The 25,487-nt window shown below is 35.3% G+C and overlaps 1 protein-coding gene across 1 annotated transcript in view; it reads right to left on the bottom strand.

Annotated features, from left to right (window-relative positions):
* b3gat2 (beta-1,3-glucuronyltransferase 2 (glucuronosyltransferase S)) overlaps nt 1–14,733 on the bottom strand; it is a 151,450-nt gene extending 136,717 nt beyond the window's left edge. The window contains exon 1 of the mRNA XM_030156667.1: nt 13,734–14,733. Within this exon, the coding sequence (XP_030012527.1) occupies nt 13,734–14,291 (558 nt within the window). The 5' untranslated portion in view covers nt 14,292–14,733. The remainder of the gene's footprint in view (nt 1–13,733) is intronic.
* Between the last annotated feature and the right edge of the window lie 10,754 nt (nt 14,734–25,487).

Raw genomic sequence — 25,487 nt, 5'->3', positions numbered from 1 at the left:
CAAGATATTTGTCAATTAACAAACAAGTCTTGTTAAACTTACCAAACAAATACTTCTTTTACAGTTAATTGTCAGTAATTTTATGTCGTTTTATTTATTTATTTTTTTTACAGTATTAAACTTTAATAATAATAATAATAATAATAATATAATCCATCTTCTAAACCACTAAATGCTCAGAAATTGACCATAAACCCTATAAAGCAGTGGTTCCCAACCTTTTTTGGCTCGTGACCCTATTTTAACATCATAAATTCCAGGCGACCCCGGACATCCAAAACAGAGACTTTTTCTTGGCTGAACTTAATTTGTTATTGATCATGTAATAGTTTGCTATACTATGTTGCAAATAAATGTTAATTTTAGACAACATTTTGACTATATAATAAACATTTTTATTAGTAAGTGTTAATTTTTTTTAAAATAAATTATTAGAAATTCCAGGCGACCGTAGACATTCAAAACCGAGACATTTTATTTGGCTAAAATTAATTTGTTTTTGATCATGTAATAGTTTGCTATAATATGTTGCAAATAAATGTTGATTTAAGGCAACATTTAGGCTATATAATGTAAATTTTTATTAGTAAGTTTTAATTTTTACATTTTTTTTAATAAATTCTTAGAAATTTCTGACGACCTCAGACATTCAAAACAGAGACATTTTATTTGGCTAAAATTAATTTGTTATTGATCATGTAATAGTTTGCTATACTATGTTGCAAATAAATGTTAATTTTAGACAACATTTTGACTATATAATAAACATTTTTATTAGTAAGTTTTATTTTTTTTAAATAAATTATTAGAAATTCCAGGTGACCCCAGACATTCAAAACCGAGACATTATATTCGGCTAAAATTAATTTGTTTTTGATCATGTAATAGTTTGCTATACTATGTTGCAAATAAATGTTAATTTTAGACAACATTTTGACTATATAATAAACATTTTTATTAGTAAGTGTTAATTTTTTTTAAAATAAATTATTAGAAATTCCAGGCGACCGTAGACATTCAAAACCGAGACATTTTATTTGGCTAAAATTAATTTGTTATTGATCATGTAATAGTTTGCTATACTATGTTGTAAATAAATGTTAATTTTAGACAACATTTAGGCTATATAATGTAAATTTTTATTAGTAAGTTTTATTTTTTTTAAATAAATTATTAGAAATTCCAGGTGACCCCAGACATTCAAAACCGAGACATTATATTTGGCTAAAATTAATTTGTTTTTGATCATGTAATAGTTTGCTATACTATGTTGCAAATAAATGTTAATTTTAGACAACATTTTGACTATATAATAAACATTTTTATTAGTAAGTGTTAATTTTTTTAAAAATAAATTATTAGAAATTCCAGGCGACCGTAGACATTCAAAACCGAGACATTTTATTTGGCTAAAATTAATTTGTTTTTGATCATGTAATAGTTTGCTATAATATGTTGCAAATAAATGTTGATTTAAGGCAACATTTAGGCTATATAATGTAAATTTTTATTAGTAAGTTTTAATTTTTACATTTTTTAATAAATTCTTAGAAATTTCTGACGACCTCAGACATTCAAAACAGAGACATTTTATTTGCCTAAATTAATTTGTTATTGATCATGTAATAGTTTGCTATACTATGTTGTAAATAAATGTTAATTTTAGACAACATTTAGGCTATATAATGTAAATTTTTATTAGTAAGTTTTATTTTTTTTTAAATAAATTATTAGAAATTCCAGGTGACCCCAGACATTCAAAACCGAGACATTATATTTGGCTAAAATTAATTTGTTTTTGATCATGTAATAGTTTACTATAATATGTTGCAAATAAACATTAATTTTAGACAACATTTAGACTACATGATGTAAATTTTTTATTAGTAAGTTTTAATTTTTTATCAATTACTAGAAATTTCAGGCGACCCCATTTGAATTCCAGGTGACCCCACGTGGGGTCCTGACCCCAAGGTTTTTCAACCTTGGTGGTGGGGGGGGGTCACCCATTCAGACAAATACCCACATGTGGACAGGGCATGAAACTAATTGGAATCAAAACCCTAACTTTTATAACCCTCAACAAAAACACGTAAAGTACTAGCACATTTTCCTCTTTGCACTTTGAAATTCTGCAACACACTTCCTCCAAACACAACAGACTTACATTAGGGACTTCAGTCAAGGATGAAATCTCTTGCAATCATGGGGAAAACATTTCTATTCACAATGCAAAACATACCTGAAATTGGCAACACACTCTTAGAAAATAGACGTGCGGAGACACTGAGATGGGATGAGAGTTTACCGTGATGAGACTACAAAAACACCCCCCACCGCCACCACCATCCTGCACAGAACTATTTTACATTGTTTACCATTACACAATAACTGTGAGGAGTTTTTATCAACTGTGAATGAGATAGAATGGATTCCACTTGCTCTTCATCATCGCCTTCTTCAAACAGCAGGAGTCTATTTTTCTTGTCTCACACCTTTTTCACAGCTAACATATAGAAAAACGCAAAACTCTATTAGATCACCTGTGTTTCTGTTCAGCTATTTTCATTCACTTTTTCAATCTGTGCATACATAACCTGCGTGGAAACACAGAAAATTAAAAAAAAAAAAAAAAAAAAAAAAAATACATGAGAGTTGGAAAAGTTAGTATATTGATAAAAAAAATAAGTGTTAGTAAATGCAGAGTAAAAAGATGTAGTGAATATTTATGACTATATGTGGAGGCTGCCAAATCAGATGAGAAACAGAAATGAAAAGCCACAAAAAGACCATAAAAAATAAAATAAATTAATTAAAAAAGAAATTTAAAAAAAGAAAAAGAAATTAAAGGCCACCATGTATGAAGACATAACCAAAATTGTTTTTTTAATTTTGTTTTTTTAGTTATTTATCATCCCTTAACCATGAAATCCTGATTAGTATAAAATATATGAACAAATTACTATTTCAGCCCTCCGGCTCTACATCACATTATCTTTGGATTAATGCAAATTTATGAAAAAACACGCAATATAACACAACAGATAAAGATCTATCACTGCCATTGGAGAAAAAACATCTTACATGTTCATAATGATATATCAGTGTTCGGAATTTGAGCTCTTAATATTTGTATAGCGGTAAATTTGCATTTTCTTTGACCAAATTGTCTAAAAATGTTGTTAAATTTCCAATAGATTTGTATGGAAACCTGTCTTTCCTCTAAAACAAAGCCAACGTCTAAACACAGGAAATACAAAAAATACATGGGAGCTGGAAAAGTTAATGTATTGTGAAAAAAAAGTGTTCATAAGTGCAAAGTAAAAAGATGTAGTGAATATTTATGACCATATGTGGAGGCTGCCAAATCAGATGAGAAACAGAAATGAAAAGCCACAAAAAGACCATGAAAAATTAATTAATTAATTAATTTAAATTTAAAAAGAAATTAAAAAAGAAAAAAAAAAAAGAAAGGCACCATGTATGAAGACGTAACAAAACTTCTTTTTTCATTTCATTTTTCATAATGGTACATCAGTGCTCTGAATCAGAGCTTTTAATATCTGTATAGCTGCAAATTTTAATTTTATTTGGGCAAATTGTCTAAAAATGTTGTTCAATTTCCAAGAGATTTGTATGGAAACCTGTCTTTCCTTTAAAAAAAAAAACACCAACATGTCAACACAGGTAATAAAAACACTTGCATTGTTGTAAGAAACATCCGTCCTTGTACCGTCTATAAAAGATGGCATCTATATGTTATATTTGTGAGTAAAGAGGTCCAAGGAACATATAGAAGACTTTACAGCAGTTGGAGTAAAATTGCTTCTCGCTTCTTCAGTGAAGAATGCAGTAGAATGGAAGTACCACAAAGAATGCTGCTGGTCTAGGTTAAAGTGGAGACTGTATGAAAGTGGTGCACTGTGTTTACTGTATGTGCCGGTCATTACCGCTGAAAAAGCCTCTCACAAGAATAGAACGACTGGAGGGTCGTCTCAGAGAATGTCTACTGCCACATGCTGCCTCAGAAACAGGTAAATGTGGAAGCGCAGAGTGACGCAGGGTTGAACAATATGGCAAAAAATGCTATCATGATAAAAAAAGATAAATAAAATTATATTAGTCGGAATCTGTAATTATGATGATGAATGTCAAGTTATTATTTATGTCAGGTTTCAATGATATTGTGTTGAATGAATCAGTGTGTGTTGCAGAGGCGATTTGTCATAGACGGCAAGGGAAGCCCGGCTTCCCCTAAAATTACGAAAATTAAATGGTCAAATATGTACAGTTGTGTTGACATTTCATTGACTACAAATGTGTTAGAACACGTTCATCTCACAGATGAGTTCGTTCAGAATCAGCTTTATCACAAATCAACAGACTCGATGTTGTTCACTTCTCATACATTCTCGTTGCGCTGTTTTCTCATTCGATCTCTGCTCAGTGCATTCGTCCGTAGACGCTCAGCGTCCATGCACTTCAATGGGACTGAGTGGAACAGTTTTTTTCACTGCCTCAAAACTGGACGGTAATTGGATAAATGCCACGATGTTGTCCCGCCCCCGGACGCTCGGCGTCTCTGGGGGTGAATGGAGCTGTGGGCGGAGCTCGGCTGAGCTGGACGCCGGGATTCCACGTGCTGATTGGAGGATCAGTCGAAAGGCTGAATCCCGTTTGATTGACAGCTATTCTGAGATCTGCTCCTTCACTGACACAGTTCAGTTTAATACCGTCGTGCATTCTGCTGTGAAATCGAGAGAGAAACCACTACGAAATTACTTGTTCATTTCTTGCACTGTAAATAAAACACACTAATTGTACTTCCTTGTTTCAATTTAACATAATTTCAGCGTTTTCTTGTTTAGTTGGTACGATAAGGTCACTGAGCATTTTCTTAAAAAGGAACGAAGGGACGAATTTATGTTTAAATAACTTGGCCTTTTTTTTTTTAATGTAAGCCGACAATGAGCTTCCCCTGTCTGACAGATGAGCAGCCACCACTGGTGTGTTGGATGAGTAAAATTAAAGAGTGAAGGTGTATTTATTATCCGTCCAATCACTGAAAAAATTAAAATACTATTTAACCCATAAAGACCCAGTGCTACTTTAGTGGCAGTTCCACAATAATTTTTTAGTGCTGTCAAATGATTACAATTTTTAATCAGAGTAATCACAGGGTTGCTGTGGATTAATTTTAAATTGATCACGAATAAATATCATTCATTTTTAATCTATATTAATTGCGTTTCAGTTTGTATGCAAAAATAGACTTAAGAAGGGAATATATATATGCACTTAATGTGGTCCGTTGCAAGCTGGGCGACGCATTAGCCGAAGTGCTAGCAGCATCCCAGACTAACATATGCTTCACGTTAATGTGGTATTTTAAGCTGGAAGTGCTTCGGTGAAAAGAAAACTCCTTCCTGCAGAGTGTGAATAATACTTGATGTCGGTCGACTGTTCCATCTTAGGGTTTTTTTGTACTCAAATTTCCCATCCAGAGGGCCACCGTGCTGTTGAGCGTCTTCTATATGCGCAATGATAACTCTACTTGGACAAACTGCCTGAAATTTGTTGCCAGAAACATTCAGTCATTCTGTGTTAAAATCTTTAATCAGATTAATTATGATGGATTAATCTGCATTAATGCATTAATTTTGACAGCCCTAATGTTTTTCTTCATATTTAACTTTTCTGAAGTGATTTATCATCATTTATTTTAACATTGTCCTCTTTATTTTATGGGTTTTTTTTCAGTACAAAATTGGGTATTTTCCTGTGTTTAATTTACTGATCGAGTAGATGTTCATAAAAGCTCAAATTAAAATTAAAGGTTATTATATCAGAAAAGGAAAAAACTGAAGAAAAGTGACTTTTTCAGTGAAGATATCACTAACTGAACATATATCCACGGTGTCCATCCACTGTCATTTATCAAACTATGGGTTTTACTGGTGAATCAATGTTGTGGAAGATGACGGTGTTTCCTTGTTCACTACAGAGCCCCCAAACGTCCAAATGGGTCATATCTGACGGCCATGAAAAGATGACAAACTGTATTTTACCTGAATTATTAACAACATGTTGACAGGTTTAGTGGTTCAGGACTAATATAACCCTTTGACCTTCAGTGATTTAGTAATTAATCCCCTACATTACGGTTTCATGTGGCGCATTCATCCAAGATAAGCAAAAACTGTTTTTAGTCTCATTTATTGACATTTCTCCCTGGTTATGATGTCAAGGATCAGCATTTACAGATTAATATTCCTGTGATTGGTCCCATATGAATAGGTCCAATGTCACAGTCAAGGTTTGTTTAGGTTTAGACATGAAAATAGCAGAAAATTAGGTTGAGGAAAGGGTTAAAATAAGATGGAAAGAGGAAAAAGAAAACTAAACAGTCTGTTAAGATGATAAAATCTGTTGCTATCCATCCATAACCTCCTCCTCTCTATGGTTTCCTGCATTTATTCATACAACAAATCAGTATTTTTCCCGAATCCCTGCTGTTTTCAGTGAAATGTAAGCGAATGTACAGAACTACTTTTTTCATGGAAGCCTATGTGACTGCAAGAAGTTACACAAAATACTAAAAACAGCAGCTTTTTGTGTAAAACGCATGGGTGTGTTTTGAGTCATCATTGCCTTCGGACGATGATTTATTTTTGTTTTTTCTAGATCGGTGATGTTTATCTCAACGACTGCATCTTCTCTTGGCCTGTGTGTGGAGCTTTAACACAATGAGATGAATTCCACAACAAATTTGCGAAGATCCGTAATTCTGTGCTGGCGTAGAGTTAAGTAGAAACTTGGATGGAGAAGAGTGTTGGTGAGAAGAACTGGCAAACCCCTGCGAACCAAAACACCCCGAGCGCCAGCAGCCGCTGCAGCCTCCATCCATCCTTTTCATCTGTGTTTCTGTCAGACTCACTCGCTCACAAACACATAAAAAACACTCCAGTCCTCATCTGTTTGTTCCACATTTCCATCCCTCCAACCTTTTCTTTCCCTCATAAATGATGATGGTTCTTAAGTACATCTCCACACAGATTTCCCAGTTTAAGTACTTTGGTTCTCTACGCATACTGCAAAAAAGGACTGTACAAAATAAGAAAATTAAACTCATTATTGGGTTAAATGTGTTATTTCAAGTAAAATTATCTTGGAAAATTGCACTTATCAATTTAGCTTAAAATAATTAAATATTATCTAAGGATTATCGAATGCTAGAACACTTATTTTAAGCAGAATATACTTGTTTCAAGTCTTCATAGTGAGATTTTTTTTTAATCGATCTATGGCACGGGTCTCAAACATGTGGCCTGGGGGCCAAATGCGGCTCGCCAAAGATTCCAATCTGGCCCGTGGGATGTTTTTGCAAAGTCAAAAATTTCACAGTCTTGAATTGATTTAAGCAAAAAAAAAAAAAAAAAGTATCTTGAATTAAGGGAAAAAATGTTGAATTAAGCAAAAAAAAAAAAAAAAAAAAAATCTAAAATTTAGCAAAAAATCTTGAATTAAGCAAAAAATCTTGAATTAACAACTTCAAATTTTTTCTTTGTTTTAGTGCAAAAAATAACATTAAATTATGAAAACATTTACATTTACAAACTATCCTGTAACAATAAAAAGTGAATAACCTTAACAAACATGAACAACCTGAAATATCTAAAGAAAATTAAGCACAATTTTAATTATTTTCTGCCTGTTACTAAGTGTTTAGTGTCTTAGTAGATTCAATCCATAATGCACATGTAGAAATGATAAGTTGAGGCATAATATTGTTAAAATTGCACTTATTTTTCTTAAGAAATTTCAGTTTTTTCAGGTTATTCACATCTTTTTTGTTTGAATAGTTTATAAAAGTAAGTATTTTCATAATAATGTTTTTTTTTCTTTACACTAAAACAAAGACAAAAATTTGGAGCTGTCATTATTTATGTTATTATGTTATTATTTTACTGGTCCAGCCCACTGGAGATCAAATCTTCTCTAACAATCAATTTCTTTCAGGGGCCAGAATGTGGCCCCTGAAAGAAAATGAGTTTGAGACCTCTGACCTATGGTGTATATATACAGTCGCGGAAAAAATCATTAGACCACCCTTGTTTTCTTCAATTTCTTGTTCATTTTAATGCCTGGTACAACTAAAGGTACATTTGTTTGGACAAATATAATGATACAAGCAAAAATAGCTCATAAGAGTTTAATTTCAGAGCTGATATCTAACCATTTTTCATGTTTTTTTTGATAATAACTAAAATCGGTTCAGTTCTTACATCAATATCTATGGCATTGTACTGACAAAAACAGTGCTTTTAGGCATTCCATGTTTTCTTCTCTGTCTGTTTTAGTCACATGATACACACAGGAGTTAGTGCTTGATTGCATAACCATTGTTTTTGATGACTTTTGATGGTCTATGGCAGGGGTGTCAAACTCATTTTAGTTGGGGGGCCACATTCACCCCAATTTGATCTCAAGTGGGCCAGACCAGGAAGATAATAACAGTGAAAAAAGTAAAATTATATTATGATCAGGTTTACATCTCCATAGTTTCCTTAAAAATCTGAATAACATGAACAACTTCAATTGTCTTAAGAAAAACAAGTGCAATTTTAACAATATTATGCCTCGGTTTATCAGTTTATCATTTACACATGTGCATTACAGTCGCACAAAACCTTTAGTATCATGCAGAATATTGGTAAAATTGCATTTACTTTTCTTCACACATTTCCGTTTGTTCATATTTGTTCAGGTTATTCACATTTTTTTGTAAAAGTATAGTTTGGTAATGTAAACATTTTTATGTAATTTTACTTCTTTACACCAAAAAAACAAAGGGAAAATTTGGGGTTGTCATTATTTATAGATTATTATGGTAATATTTTACTGGTCTGACAAATTAGAAATCTAATTGGACTGTATGTGTCTGTATGTGGAACCTGAATTAAAATGATTTTGACACCACTGATTGTTCATATCTTCAGTGCAATTTTTGCATTTCACAAATTCATCCCGCGGGATAGATTGGACCCTTTGGCGGGCCGGATTTGGCCCCCGGGCCGCATGTTTGACACCTGTGGTCTATGGTCTTATGCAGATGTATGTATGCATAAAACAAGTACAAATGTCTTGAGGGTAAACAGTTATTGTGTCCGTCATACTCATCCCCCAACAATGGAGCTTGTTTTGTTAGAAATATTTGCTTAAAATTATTTGTAATATCTACATGGGGTAGCTCACGATGAAAATTCTTGGAACAAGTCACATAATCTTAACAAGTAAATAAATCCCCCCCAAAAAAAGATCTTTCAAATTAAATATTCCAAATTCAACACTGTAAGCCCAGATAAGTTGAGTTTACTTAAAAAATGATAAAAGTGGCTGCCTTAAAAAAATTAAGTAATGATTATGAACTTTTTAAGAACATTTAACTTTAAAAAAATTTGTAATATCAAATGCTTTGCACAGTTATTACTAAATATTTTTAGTAAAATCAACTTGGAATTTAACGCTTTAACTTCATTATTTAAGTGCAATAACTATGTAAAAGTTCATTAATCATTACTCAGTTTTTTTAAGGTAACCACTTTTCTCAATTTTTTTAAGTAAACTCAACTTATCTGATCTTACAGTGTAGTCAGTTTAAGTCAGATATTCTTTTTTTGCAGAATCCTGAGCTTCTGGAGGCTTCCTATGGGATCCCATCAACACAGATAAAGCCTTTAATGTTTTTTTTTTTTTGGAATGATCTTATTTATAACAGTCACTTTAATGGTCAGAGTATGACATGGAGTTTAAACAATGGGGGATTTTCCTTTAGTTCTGCACAAAATTCACATACTAAAGCGCTGCTCAGTACTTCACTATATTTATCTGATAACTCTAGCAGCCTATGGAGTAAAAATAATGTCCCGTCTTCTTTGCCGAAGTATGCACATCAGATAAAAGCACCTCCAACACTAAATTGCTGCTGACACGTTAATGCACCTCTAATAATATCTTATAGTCTAATATAATAATATGGCTGTTAAAGGGGTCATTCTGCAAAATGAGAAGGCTTCTTTTACATCAGACACTTCATCATTCTCTATATTCATGTCTGTATCTGTGCATCTGCTCAAAGCACATCTTGGCTCATGTAAAATTTGACTTTTAACACAAGCCTCGTGATGAGTTTTTTGTCAGATGTAACTTGTAAATGAGATCTAGATTGTGCAGAAGAGTTCATGTTTTTCATACAGCGTATTTAACTGTGAATTTATGCAATTTAACACATTTTAACAAGGTTATTTGACTTCTTTTGCTTTGAGAAGCTGCATCTTTGTCAAAAGATTAGAAACGCCACTCCAGATTTCCAGCTGATCCGTTCTGGAATGTGATCAGGAGGAAGACGGATGGTCACAGGCCATTAAACGAAGCCAAAATGAGGCTTGTATTTTAGCTCCGGGAATGGCAGAAAGCACCACCGATGATGTGAAAGACTGGAGGAGACTCTGCCAAGATGCAGGAAAGCCACCACTGAAAATCAAGTCTATTCCATCAGACTGAGGTGAATAGGGACCAGTTTTCATCTAATTGTGTTTTGGAATGTCAGTAATTTCAATAAAAAACACTGCTGTGAATTGTACTCCTACAAATAAAGCCTAGTAGTCTGTTATTTTTCTTCAGTTATGTCTTGTGTTAACATAATAAAACCTTTTTTTCCATGGCCGACTGCCAGCATTTAAGGAAAACGCATCAATAATTAAGCATAAGTCATTTTTAATGCATAACTAGTACTTGTGACCTTTTCACGCATAAAATGTGTATTAATATCGACTACATTCTCGGAGCTGGTTGTAAATAATAACCTGCGTCCGTGTGGTTCAACTTAAAAGCTTTAGAAGCTTAGCTGCTGCCTTTAAAACATAAATAAACTCATCTTCAAAACATAATTCAGCTCAAATTACTGTAGAAGTAAAAGCAGTTGTGTGACTTGACATTATTTGTTGCACAAGTGTTAAGTCAAACTAGAAATTTTACATTATGAAATTAAAAAAACTTACTTAATGCTGATGTCCGATTTATTTTAACCTCGTGAGACCCAGACCAGTAGACGTTTCTGCATTTTTGCACGAAATAAACTTTTACCTTGAGTGAAAACACCATGATGCGACAATTTTTTCCATATATATTGTTATTTTTTTTAATGAATGTTATTTGCAGTGGACAGTGTTTTGCTTTTAACCCCTAAAGACCCAGTGCTACTTTTGTGTCAGTTCCTAAATGATGTTTTTCTCTCTATTTAACTTTTCTTGAGTGGTTTATCACCATTTATTTTAATACCATCCTCTCCATTTTGCATTTTTTTCAGTGAAAATCAGGTATTTTTCTATGTTTAATTCACTGATCATGTACTTTAACCCTTTGATGCATGAATTATGAGAACCTTAGTCAAGATTTTTTTTTTCCTGAGTGTTTAATTCCTCTTTATGCATGAAAAAAAAACAATGTGATCGAATTTTTTTAATGAACCTATTTTTTATAGTTACACAAATGTCCACTCAACTGGACACCATGTGGACAGTTATTCTCCAGCTGTTCTTTTGTATATTCATGGGTTTTGTTGTTTTAGTTCCATATCAGCCAACAAGGTGGACACTCATGCACCATCCCATACACTGACATTCATACAATTACTGTAACTTTGCAGTTCTAGATAAACCTGATCTGCAGTAACATGTTTGAGTGTAAATCAATTGCTCGTTGACATTAGACTGTTATTAACAGTTTTCTGAAACAAAACTATTTTTTTGCACATTATCTCCATGAAGTCAGTAATAACTTGTATTAGAGTATGCTAAAATGTGAGAAAACATCAGATTAGCTGCATTAGAAATGTTTTTATTTTAGAGTTTTCACACAGTATATCACTTTCTGTTATTGCGTTTTAAATACAAGTTTCTTTACTTCAAAAATTAAGCACATGGTGTCCAGTTGAGTGGACATTTTTGTAACTATAAAAATAGGTTCATTAACCCTTTCATGCATACTGGTCACTACAGTGGACAGTTATTCTACATCTGTTCTCTTGTATATTCATGGGTTTTGTTGTTTTAGTTGCATTTCAGCCAACACAGTGGATACTTATGCATTATCCCATACATTGCAATTCATACCATTACTGTCTTTTTGCATATTATCTGCATGAAGATAGAAATAACTAGTATTAGAGTATGTTAAAATGTGAGAAAACATCAGATTAGCTGCATGAAAAATGTTTTCATTTCATAGTTTTCACACAGTATCATATTTTCTGATGATGGGTTTTAAATACATGTTTTTTTGTTTTTGTTTTTTTCAAAAATTAAATGCATGGTGTCCAGCTGAGTGGACATTTTTGTAACTCCATGAAAAATAAGTTCATGAAAAAAATTTCAATTGCATTGTTTTTTTCATGCCTATAGAGGAATAAAAACACTCAGGAAAAAAATCTCGACTATGGTTCTTATAATTCATGCATGAAAGGGTTAATAATAATTTGTGTTTTAATTTAATAGTCCAATTAGCTCAATGATAATAGCCTAATAATTTATTTAGCTTATTAGAACCTCTGATTATTGCCATAATCTGTTTTATGAAGTTTTCATTCACACCTCCATGTCTTCATGTCGTAGCTTGCCTATGCCATTTTTGTTTTTTTTTTTGTTTTTGTTTTTCTCAATTAAGCCACCGGTTCAAACTTTAAACATCATGGCATTATCAACTATATGAGAGTTTTCTTTCTATGTAAAGTACTTAAGGTACAAAAATGGACCCATTTCGAAAGGGTACAGAAATGTCTCTCAAAAAAGTACACCCCCAGCGACAAGCATTTGTACCCTTTTAAGTACAAGCTGGTACCTCTATTTTTGAGAGTGTATAGAGGAATAAAAACACTCAGGAAAAAAATCTCGACTATGGTTCTTATAATTCATGTATGAAAGGGTTAATAATAATTTGTGTTTTAATTTAAGTCCAATTAGCTCAGTGATAATAGCCTAATAATTTATTTATCTTATTAGAACCTCTGATTATTGCCATAATCTGTTTTATGAAGTTTTCATTCACACCTCCATGTCTTGATGTCGTAGCTTGCCTATGCCGTTTTTTTTTTTGTTGTTGTTGTTGTTTTGTTTTTGTTTTTCTCAATTAAGCCACTGGTTCAAACTTTAAACATCATGGCATTATCAACTATATGAGAGTTTTCTTTCTATGTAAAGTACTTAAGGTACAAAAATGGACCATTTTAAAAGGGTATAGAAATGTCTCTCAAAAAAGTACACCCCCAGCGACAAGCATTTGTACCCTTTTAAGTACAAGCTGGTACCTCTATTTTTGAGTGTATAGAGGAATAAAAACACTCAGGGAAAAAAATCTCGACTATGGTTCTCATAATTCATGCATGAAAGGGTTAAGGTTTTGACAGTTATTGTGCCTGGATCTACTTTATCTGCTTATTTCTACTTTAAATTGTCATTATACTGGTGAAGGTGCACACTAGCCCTGGGGCAGTGGTGGATGCAGCTCCACTTCACCACCACCCCACACACACACACACACACACACACACACACACACACACACACACACACACACACACACACACACACACACACACACGCGTGCATCTGTGAGGTGATGAGTGGAATAAAAAGGGGATGGAGGGTGAACACCTGTGTCACTAAAGGTCCTGTTACCTCCTCAAACAGCTCCAGACTGTACGTGTTGTCGTCATCCGCGAAGAAAACCACTCCGGTGTCCCGTTTGCTCCGGTGCTGCCTGAGCCACGTGAGAGCCACATTCCTCTGCTCGGTGGCGCGTGGCATCCCGGCGCGCTTAAACCTTCTGGGTGTGAACACATGGAGGTGCGTATATGGCACACCGCACCGCGCCAGGAAACGCGCCACCAGGTCCGTGCGCGTCGTCGAGTCCTCCACTACGATCCAGTGGAAGTGGGGCACCTGGCGGAAGGCGTGGGCCAGCCGGGTCAGCTCCGCCTTCTGGACCGGACGGGTGTAAGTCGGTGTGATGGCGTAGATCACCGGCAGTGCGCTCTGGTTCTGGGCGACTCCGACTCCCGGTGCCGGTGCGCCTCCGCCACCGCCGCCGACAGTTCGGGCTGCCCGCTGCGCCCTGCCGGTCCGAGCGGCCGCCGGAGCCCGGATCGTCCTTTTACTGTCGATATCAATCATGATGATGACAATAAGGACCCAGGGCAGTAGGATGAAGAAACGGCTGAAAAACACTGATTTCATGGCGAGGCTGAAGTTCCGTGCGCCCTCTGTCACTCCATCGCAAACATGAAGACTCCCATCCGATGGTCCTCCGCAGCTTCCAAAGCACTTTCTGTTTCACCAAAAAAGCATCCAAACCTGCATGTTGAGCGTGTTTTCCAAACTAACACAAAAACATCCACTGCGTCCCCCCCCCTGTCCCGGCGGGACCGTTTCCTCGGAATCCCCCTCCTCCGCCTCTCTCTCTCCTCTCTCTCGGATAGGACTTTATGCGCTTCTTCTTCTTCTTTTTCGTCCTATTCTCTCCCCGGGCTCTCACACTCAGAAGTCCCGTTAAATCCCCATGTTCAGACCGGTAACCAGAGCAGAACCAACACGGACCGGGTCCACCCTGCAGGCGGGCGGGCGGGCTGGGAGGAGGAGGAGGAGGAGGAGGAGGAGGAGGAGGAGGCGGTGATGTGCGCCGCCGTGGAGCATCACTTGGCGAGGACCGAGCGCTGCTCCGAGTCCGTGGATAATAAGGCAGGAGGGGAGGAGCAGGTGCAGAGAGGAGGGGAGAGGAGAGGAGGGGAGACGGGATAGAGGAGAGAGCATAGGGAGGGAGGGAGACATAGAAACAGACAGAGGAGAGAGAGAGAGAGAGAGAGAGGCCTTGTTATGTTGTGCGCGTCAGTGTCCGCTGAGAATAAACCCAGCTGAGAGAGAGAGAGAAAATACTGTTTCCCGTGTCGCTGTAGCTCCTGCTGTTTGCCAAGAAAAAATAATAAGTGGGAAAAAAAAAAAAAAAAAGATCGGAGGGTATGATATAAAGACTCCCGGGACAGTGCGTACCAGAGGATCCGGGGGGTCTCCACACTGTAAACCCCAATAAGTTAATTTAACTAAAAAAAAAAAAAAATAGTTGAAACTGATTACATCGAAATTTTTAAGTAATGTAACTCTAAACCCGTTGCCTTAAAAAAAAAATAAGTAATGAGTAATGAAACCTTGAGTGTATTAAAGTTAAATGCTTGATTTGAATAGAATTGCTATTTTAAGTAAAACACATTAAATGCCAAGTTTATTTAACTTAAAATTTGTTCCAACGTCAATTGCTGTGTGTAATCATTAGACTTAATATCATCAGTTCATTGGACTCAATTCCAAGTTGATTTAAATTAGTGACGTGACGTTCACGAACGAATCGAATCTTTTGAACGGCTCTTTGAAATGAACAATGGGAACCGAGTCTTTGTAAAGAGCCGTTCATTTGTTTTGGTTTTTTTTGTGTTTTTTTAAGGAGGGAGTGTCTGATTGCCTGTCAATTTAGCGTCACTGGGGAGGCATTGGGCAGGAGGAGAATGTTCGAGCAGAAAAAAAGAATGCACTGCGCATGTCTCATGGCAAAAAGTTAGCAAAAAAAACAACAGTTTGAAGCGTGAGGTGAGCATAGAAATGTTTGAGAGTGAGTGAGTGACCACCTGTGAGCAATGAGCCAAAGAAAAAGGAGTAGTATTTGGATGCACTTTTCAGAAAGAAAAGATGGGCATGCAACTTGAGAATTGCACTACAGTTCAGGTATTTAAGTAATTGCTGTGATTAATCACTGTTGTGTTTTGTGCAATTTTTTCCATATGTTTACACACATTTATTGATCTTGTTTTGAGGAGAATAAAATGTTGTTTCATAAGAAAATGTTTTATTTTCTTCTTCATTTTAAGGCTGCAGACTAGTCCACATAATGTACCGTCATGTTTTTGGTCCAGTTCCATCATTTGCCTAATGTCACCTCTCATGTCATGTATTTACCCACACATTTGGACTAACTATTCTTTTTTATGGTAAGATAATATTTACTGCCACACCAATTAAACACCTTAAAATGTAATGTCAATCATCACATGTAGCCTATTTAGTCATTAAAACATTGGTGTTTCAGAATAATGCAAAGAACATAGAAGAGCCAGTCTTTTGAACGGCTCCCTTCAAAGAGCCAAAAGTCCCATCGCTAATTGCAGCACGGATGGAAGTTAGGTAGAGAGTTAGCTAAATGTAATTTATCAGTAAAGAAAGTGCTTTTAATTTGGCAAAGCATAAAGATTTACACTGAAAACAAACAATTTGAGATGAACATTAAAGCTATTGTTGGTCCCATGGCTCTGACTCATGGTGCAGGTCTACAAAAATACAAAAACAAACACAAAAAGGCCAATAAACACTGACATACACACAGTAAGTCCAAATTAACACTAACACCACAACGCCGCTGAACCCAGGCACAGAAAAAGTACCCATTTACAACAACATACCCAATACCCACAATGCAATGCACAGATAAAAAGGTGTGGTCATGACTAAAACTGAGTGATTTAAATCCACTCAACTTAAACTGTTTTTGCACTTTCGACTATGTCTACAAATTAGTAGAATATACTTAACATTTTATAGTAATGGAATAAAACTTAAATCATTTAAGTGCATTGGAATTAAAGCATTTTAGTAAATACAAAGTCCGGGCTTACAGTGCACGGTCCAAAAATGCAGAACCAATTCCTTTCTAAACATCATTCCAGTTGCATTAACATTTATTTCTTCACTTTCCTCCGCGCAGACAGAAGCTATTAATTCAGTATGTAATGATGGGATTCATTAAAGCCATGAACCATAAGCAAAGTGCAGTCACTGGTAATTTAGATGTGATTTGGGATTAATTATATTGAATAAAGTATGAAATAATCAGGTCAGAGAAGTTAAAGTACTAATATAATATTATAAAAAATATTCAACCACAAGTAAATGCCATGTATTCAACTCCTTAATAGAGTAAAAAAAAAAAAAAGTATGTGTTATCACCAAAATGTTGTTTTAATCATTTTAGAATTGTACCCCTGTAGATGTTATAGGTTGAGCTCATTTAACTACATTATATAGATTTTAGTGATTTCATCTACAGTCATTTATCATTATCTGTGAGATCATCATGAGATTCAGCTAGAAAAACAAGCCTGTGTTCTGTTTTGTGATAATGCATTTTTCAAGAGGGTTCACAAACAGTTAATTCAGTTTTAATCTCAACCTCATTCACTTGAACACAAACATTCAAGAAAAGTACAAGTATAGTTTGTATTTAAGTTCAGTACTGTGGTATTCTGTTGGATTGCGACACTTGATAATTGTCTTTGAGCCTTATGAGAGTAAATGCAATATTTTTTGGGATTAAAATTGGTTGTATTCTGTTTCTATTAAACACACATCAATTTTTCAGTTTTCCAAGACAACAACAGTGTTTTCAGTGTTAAATTATTGATGAAAATAATCGATAGGTTAGTGGTGGGAGAAGTATTCTGATCCTTTAACCTCCTAAGACCCAGCTATGGGTTTTCTGTCCACATTTGTGGACAAGAATCTCACAACTTTATACAAAAAAAAAGAAGAAAACTCTCCACCACAAAGGACATTCCATAAAAATTTTAAAAACTGCATCTGAAAAAACTGTTGCATCATAATGTTTCCAATATAGGCACTTATTTAATAAAAAACAAAAAAGTTTGTACTTTGCTGACATTTCCTGGGTCTTAGGAGGTTTAAGACCAGTGGGACAAAGTACAAAATACTCTGCAAGTCAAAGTTCTGCATGAAAGTATTTATGGCACATTACTTTTTATATTTTTATGTTTTTATGCCTGTGTCTGTAGCTGTATGTTTTTATACCTTTGTACGTTTTTTTTGTTTTTTTTTTTTTTTGTATTTGGGTTCTTATGTATTTTACTCCTGATTTTATTGTAAATCACTTTGTGAATTCTTTCTGCAATAAGTGCTATATAAATAAACTTTACTATTATTACTACACACAATTTGCTCCCTGTTATAGATATCTTTTTTGTGTTTGTCATGATTAGAATATTAATAATGGGTTCTAGATCCTCTGATACGGTTCATTCCTTTACTTTCTTGTTAAATTCCACTGGTATTTTCAGTTGAATAACCTCTCAGCTGGCATGTCTCTTTCTGCAATGACATTTGACACTATGGCAACGTGGCCCTATTGTTTATCTGTTGCTAGGTAACCCACTTCAGTGATGATTCTATGATTCTGGACATAGCAACATTGGGAGGCCATTGCTTTCCAAAATTACAAATATCTCCCAAAATATTGGTCCTATCAACTTGCCATTTTCACTAGTCTCGTCCTCGACCAAAAATACATAAGTTGTCAAACTGCAGCAGTCAGCTCTGTACGGATTTTGTGTGATGCCTGAGACACATAGACAGAATCCACTTCCCTTTTATAATATAGGATGAAACATCAGTGTTATTGCTTGCTACTGTTGTTTGTCGTGAACATGGAGTTAATTGGAACAACTTTGTATCCAGTTTTATAAACAGACACACCAGATGGAAAAAAGGAAGAAAAAAAAAAGTTGTGGAACACTGTACTGCTTCCAGTTTAGAGTTTTTCTCTGCTCTTTTGATTGATGTTAACACTGATAATCTGAACATTTCCTGAAATAAAATAATGTGAGAAGTTAAGAGGGAAAATTCAGCATTTGTTGGAGCTGATAACACTTCAGACATCTGAAATGAAAGCATGACTGCACTACAGTTCCCCAGTTTGGAATCAACTCTATCTATCTATCTATCTATCTATCTATCTATCTATCTATCTATCTATCTATCTATCTATCTATTATATTGTGTTTGTTGCAAGACAATAAAGGAGTGACATTTTGCTTTTTTTTTTTTTTTTAATGGAATTATGCATTTTAAAACATTTCCCTGTGGTCTACATAAACTGTAAATGCTCTGCTTGGCTCTGAATTCTTCATTAATTCAACTCCACAGGTCCATCTTCAACACTATTTCTGAGTAATGACACTAGAAAGGTCATTTTGAGCGCTGGCCCTTTAAATGCAAATGATCCAATTCATGTCCAACCCCCTCCAGGTTGCTGACAGTGCTGCTCTGTCCTGTTCAACCACTTGTGTTCATTAATACAATCAACAATTGAACATTTTAGGTTATCAGCTCAAAGTTTGGACATATTTTCAGTTTTCACTACAACCGCTGCTGCTGACAAACAAGTATGTCGCACTCGGAGAAGTGTTCGTCAGAAGTCTTGACCTTATATGTGCAAATGTCGTGACGTAGCTAGTTATAGACATAACAAATTAAGTAGGAATCGAGACGAGTTGAAGAAAACTACTCGATTTTTGCCAAAATGAATATAAAAATAGCTTTGCAGCACCTGGAGGGTTCAAATTCAAACTTTTGGAACTGTTAGTGTCCCGAAATACACAAATAAATGTAAAGGTTTAGCAAAATATGACCCCTTTAAGAGACAAAAAGGTTGGAAACCACTAGTTTAAGCTTCAACAATATATTCACCTGAAAGTAAGTAAAGCCATCACATAAATGTAGTGGAGTAAAAGAATAGAAGTAGGCGTTTAAAGTTGAATGAAATGGAAATGCACAAATAAAGTACCTCACAATTGTACTTCAGTCAAGCACTCTGAAGCACCGACTCTTGATTCATCCCTAAAAATAACCGCGGTCCCTTTAATCCCAAAGTGGCTTCAGGTTGTGTTTATAAAAGCGCTCTGTCCCTTGTGTTATCGTCCCGTCCCAGGGTTCATCTGTAGAGAATAGGATCAAACAGGGGTCAGTGGTCTATTGTGGACTCATTTAAGGAACGTGGAAACAGATAAGATCGGGAGCTGGCGGCTTACTGGTGTTCTGCACTTGAGCTGAGAAGCTAATCATTGACGGTTAATTATGCACACAACATGGATCAAGAGATCTGTCAGGAGGAAAAAAAAAAAGAAAAAAAAAAAGTGAAGAGAAATCACTGAGCCACACTAATAGAGTTGGTTCACACTGAACTTAATTGCAGGCAAACAAGCTCATAATTTCACAGGATGAAAGTACCTTTGATTGTTTGGATTAGATGGCGACTTGGGAATGAGGATGTTTAGAAAAGGCGGAAGAAACCGACAGTACTGTTTTAGGCCTTTGAGAGTTATTGAGCATCGCATTGTCCTCAAACAAAATGACTTCTGGAGGCTTAATCAATCTCATGCTCAGTGATTTGGGGTGAAAACCACGTAATGGGCTTACTCAATGATAAATCACTTTTAAGAGACTGATGTGATGACAGCAAATGCTTTAATAGGCTCTATTCCAATATTAAATTGTCACGCTTTATCAACCTTGATTGCGTGTTCTTCCATCTGTTCACACGCGATGAGCAATTTGGAAATTAAGATGACTCATCAAGCAAAATGTGATTTCAAATGATCTCATTTTGATTAAAATTGCTTCGGATGTTATAAGTAGCTACACTATCGCATTCAAGGGATAACATTTAGCACCTTTAACGATGATTCATCTCACAGATTGAAGCAAAGCACATGTTTTATCTCCTGCTGCTACTGTAAAATAAAGAAAAACCGAATGACTGTGCCTCAAAAAAAAAAAAAAAACTCCCTGTCAAACATTTCACACCTCATCTAAGTTCAATGTCAAGTCATGATTCTGTTCCTGATCCATCAATCAATATGTTCTTCCATCCCCTCTTTCTGTCAACCTGTCGTACCTGTCAATCATCCGTCAAACTGCCTCGCATAATAAATTTCAGTCTGTACGTGCGCCCGGCTGTGCACGGAATGACAAAGAACTCATCTTAAAGACAGTAGGACAGTGGGGACAGAAATAGACATGTGTAAGTAACAACTCCTGCTGCAAATACTGTATATTATGTCCAAACCTCTGCGGGATTTCAGCTTCTAAACAACATCTCGGTTAAACAAAGCATCTCAGCATGTACTTAATTGTCTTGGCTAAGGAATCCTCTCTTAAACTAAATGATAATATCCAGTTACAAAAGCGCTGTCAGATGATACATGCAGATTTTCAGTGTCAGATTTGCTCTGGAGACCAAATTAAAGCTCAATGGACAATGTGTAAATTTAGACAGAAACCTAATTAAAAGCAAGCAGAGAAGAGGAGCTACTATAATAAAGACACTTTCACCGTTCTATGTTTACATGAAGAAAATACTCAGGTTTTTATCCTTTTTCGGAAAAATGGTCTTCCTACTAAGCTGCTTACATGGCTACAGGAAATTAATATTTCATTAATATTCTCATTTACATGCAGCCATGTGTATTGAAATTAACATAGTATATAGGTGATGCTACATGTGATTGTCAGTGCATTATAAACCTATTCCCCAAAGAACCTGGTGGGACCTGGTGGATCTTTTGAATGGTTGCCAAATAAATTAACATTTAAAGTATTAGAGCACACAGTATGAGATGAAAAAAAAAAAACACCTATATGCATTTATTTGCTCTCATCAGGTGTGTAGGTTTGTAATAAATGCATAAAGACTACAAGCCTTCAAGATGATATGGCTGTAAAAATGGTCACGCAGATTTATTTATGCACAAATTCACTCTTTGCACAATTTATAGTAGAGTTACCAAAATGTAGTTACAATATCAGCCTGTGCAGTTACATAATCACAAAAGTCTGCAAAGCAAAGTGTCAGATTTAGTGTGATGTAGCTGCAGAAGTTGGAGAAATAATCACACAATTTCTGACATTTGGTGATATTTTGGATTTACTGACAGTATGCAGAGAGTGGTACAGTGTGAAACAAGCAAAGTGAAACTAAAAGTCTTATAACAAACCCAAGCAAAGTTATTGATAAAGTCATGTCAGGTGGCAAAAAATTTTTGTAAATTAATAAACAATGAACTAAAATGTTAGTTTTTGTAAGGAAAAATAGTATGAAAACACTCATATGATTCTATGTGGTGTGATATCACTGTTAATACTGTAAATAATACAGTCTTTTAGCACTATTAATGCTTCTTATGCGCCTTTTGTTTAGTTCTTTCTGTTTTACCTACCTACTATGCTGCCTCTTGGCCAGGTTATCATTATGAAAGAGAACTAGTTGACCTACCTTGTAAAATAAATAGAATCATATGAGTGTTTTCATACCATTTTTCCTTACAAAAACTAACATTTTAGTTCATTGTTTATTAATTTACAACATTTTTGCCACCTGACATGACTATAACAATGACTCTGCCTGGGTTTATTATAAGAATTTTAGTTTCACTTTGCATGTTTTACACTGTCCCACTCTCTGCATACTGTCAGTAAATCCAAAATATCACCAAATACCAGAAATTGTGTGATTATTTCTCCAGCTTTTCAGATTTTTTATGCCAGTTTAAGTTTGCATTTTTTTGGTGGAAAAACTATACATGTCAAAATAAGAATAAAGAGTCATTTTCCTGGACAGGCAATAACAAATCACAACATTGCCCATAATAATCAATAATTGTGAAGCCTCACTTTACAGACCTGTGAACTGGAAATGTACTGTTTAGGCCTGTAACGGTACACGTACCGAACCGAACCATTTCGGTACACACCTGTTCGGTTCAGTACACGGCTGTACCGAAATGGCACAGTATGATGAGAAAAAGAAAAAGGAATGAAAGACGTTGTTCGACACGGAACTTTAAATCCGCACAAGTTTCATACGGACTTAATAAAGGAGCACACATTGACCTGAAATATGAAACAGCAGTTGATATAAGGTTAAAAAAACAACAAATATAATGTGAACCTGGAAGGAAGAGACTGAAGACCCTCTACCATCAGTACAGTCCAGTTTGGATCAGTTCAGGTTCAGGTGAAAGACAACAACGAGGAAAGAGATGTTAATAAGACAGACGTTGTTTGGCCCCTAGGAACTACGGTAGTTCTAAAACACTTACACTTGCTCGGTCTGTCTGTTTGTCACGCACGCTGTATAATAGAGGAATACATAGAACGTTGAAAGTATGTAAAGTTTCACGACAGCATTCGTTACATTAGTTATGGACCACCCCCCCACCCCCCGGCTCTGACAAAAAAAAGAAAAAAAAAATCCCCCATGCACATAGGCACACACAAATACACACAGTGGTCTAAACAGTTTGTTCTCTGTCCTAAAATAAATAATTTGGTTCATTGTGTTGTCAATGTTTCTCTTCAGTTTGTTTAAACGGAATACCAGTTTACCCTCTTGTTAATGTTGCACTTCATGTGGAATTTTTATGTTATTTTTCTGCAGAATGTGAACTGACAGAACTGTGATTAGATTTTTGTTGTTTGTTCAAAACTACCTTTCAGGGAAAAGTGCAATACTAATGTTTAAAATACATTTAGTAATATTAATAATTTATTTTATTTTCTATTTGATTTGTAGCAGCAGAATTATATTATTCCTGCTTTTCTATATTCTATTGTCTCCAAAAATTGGGGGAAAAATGTTTTAAAAATTCATAAATGCATTAATAGACATTTTGAGGGGTTGTCTTTCTTCCCGTACTGAACCGAAAAAAAACGAACCGTGGCTTTGAAAACCAAAAACGTACCGAACCGAAAATTTTGTGTACCGTTACAGGCCTAGTACTGTTGCAATATACAGTTGCATGGGGTACAAAATGGTGGGCCCCCACCTTTGTGCAGGACATCAGGTACTGGTTTGTTCAGTCTTTTGCAGATAATTTTGTCAGCAAATGAGCTGCATTTTTCAATATCTTGCAGGATTTTTTTCTCAGGCTCGCAGTTACTTTACCTTCTACGGACGCATGAACCAATGACATTGTGCATCACATATTACATCACTACCCGTGTCAAGTTAAAATGCAATATTTTAAAACTTTATGTGGAATAATGTGGGGATTATGAAATCATGCCAGCCCTACATATTTTGTGTATTTTGTGCGGAAAGATGCTATTATTGTAGTGAATATGCGCCCTTTTGGAAAAAATGCAGACCCCTACATAAAGTGCAGTGTTTGTTTGATTATGCATTGAATTATGCAATCGCATTTTTCTGAAGGGACTGATAAATAAATATAAAAAGAGTAATGCATCTGAAAACAAAATGAGACGAACAATCACACATATGGGCAATTTAGATTAATCAATTAACCTATCAGTGCATGTCTTTAGATGGTGGGAGGAAGCCGGAGTACCTGGAGAGCAAGGTTACTGTTGTTAACGAAAACTAACGAAATGAAGAAAACGAGAATTGAAAAAACATTTTCATTGACGGAAAAAAATAAAAACTATAATTAAAAGAAAAAAAAAACAATAACTGAAACTGTTTTGTGTGCTTACAAAACTAACTAAAACGTATAAAAATTATGGATAAAATTCCCTTCGTTTTCGTCTTTGTCAATGTCGGATTGATATGAAAGCGATTTATTTCACTCTAGCAATTTTAGCTAGCAGCACCGTACGACGCTTCACGGTCCGTCACTTCTCATCACTTGTGGTTTACAGTCGTCTTCTCATCGCCACTCTACCTGGAAACATGGAGACTAAAGTTGGGAGAAAGCAGCAGAGTCCTGTCTGGGATTTATTTGAATATGACGGCGAAGAAGAGAAAAGACACAAAAAACTAAAATTAATACTAAAACTACACTAAAACTAAGCATTTAGAAAAAAATGAAAACTAATAAAAACTAGCAAACCTGCTCTAAAAACGAATTAAAACTGAATTAGAGGGAAAAAAAGTCAAAACTAAATAAAACTAAACTATAATGAAAAATCCAAAACTATTAGAACCTTGCTGGAGAGAACCCACGCAGACATGGGGAGAACATACAAACTCCACACAGAAAGGTCCCAACCCTATGAATTGGTATTGGAATTGAACCCAGGACCTTCTTGCTGTGAGGCACAAGTGTTATCCCCTGCACCACCATGTCACCTGATTGTTTACCTCTATATGTCAGCCCTGTGATGAACTGGCGAAATGTCCAGGGTGTACCCCACCTTCACCCATAAGTAGCTGGGATAGACTCCAAGCGACCCCCATAACCCTAGTGAGGTTAAAGCGGGTTCAGAAAATGAATGAGTGAATGAAAACAAAATGATTCCAACTTGATAGGGACAGCGTATATAAGGCCAAGGGGACCTCAGTAAATACAGTTATGGAAAAAATTATTAGACCACCCTTGTTTTCTTCAGTTTCTTCTTCATTTTAATACCTGGTACAACTAAAAGTACATTTCTTCGGACAAATATAATGATAACAACAAAATCAGCTCATAAGAGTTTAATTTCAGAGCTGATATCTATCCATTTTCCATGGTTTTCTTGATAATAACCAAAATCACTTCAGTTCTTACATCACTATCTATGGCATTGTACTGACAAAAACAG

The sequence above is a fragment of the Sphaeramia orbicularis genome, chromosome 15 (assembly GCF_902148855.1).
Source record: "Sphaeramia orbicularis chromosome 15, fSphaOr1.1, whole genome shotgun sequence".
Taxonomy (NCBI): Eukaryota; Metazoa; Chordata; class Actinopteri; order Kurtiformes; family Apogonidae; genus Sphaeramia; species Sphaeramia orbicularis.
The sequence above is the reverse complement of the archived record's forward strand: the minus strand, read 5'-3'. Positions and strand labels throughout refer to the sequence as shown.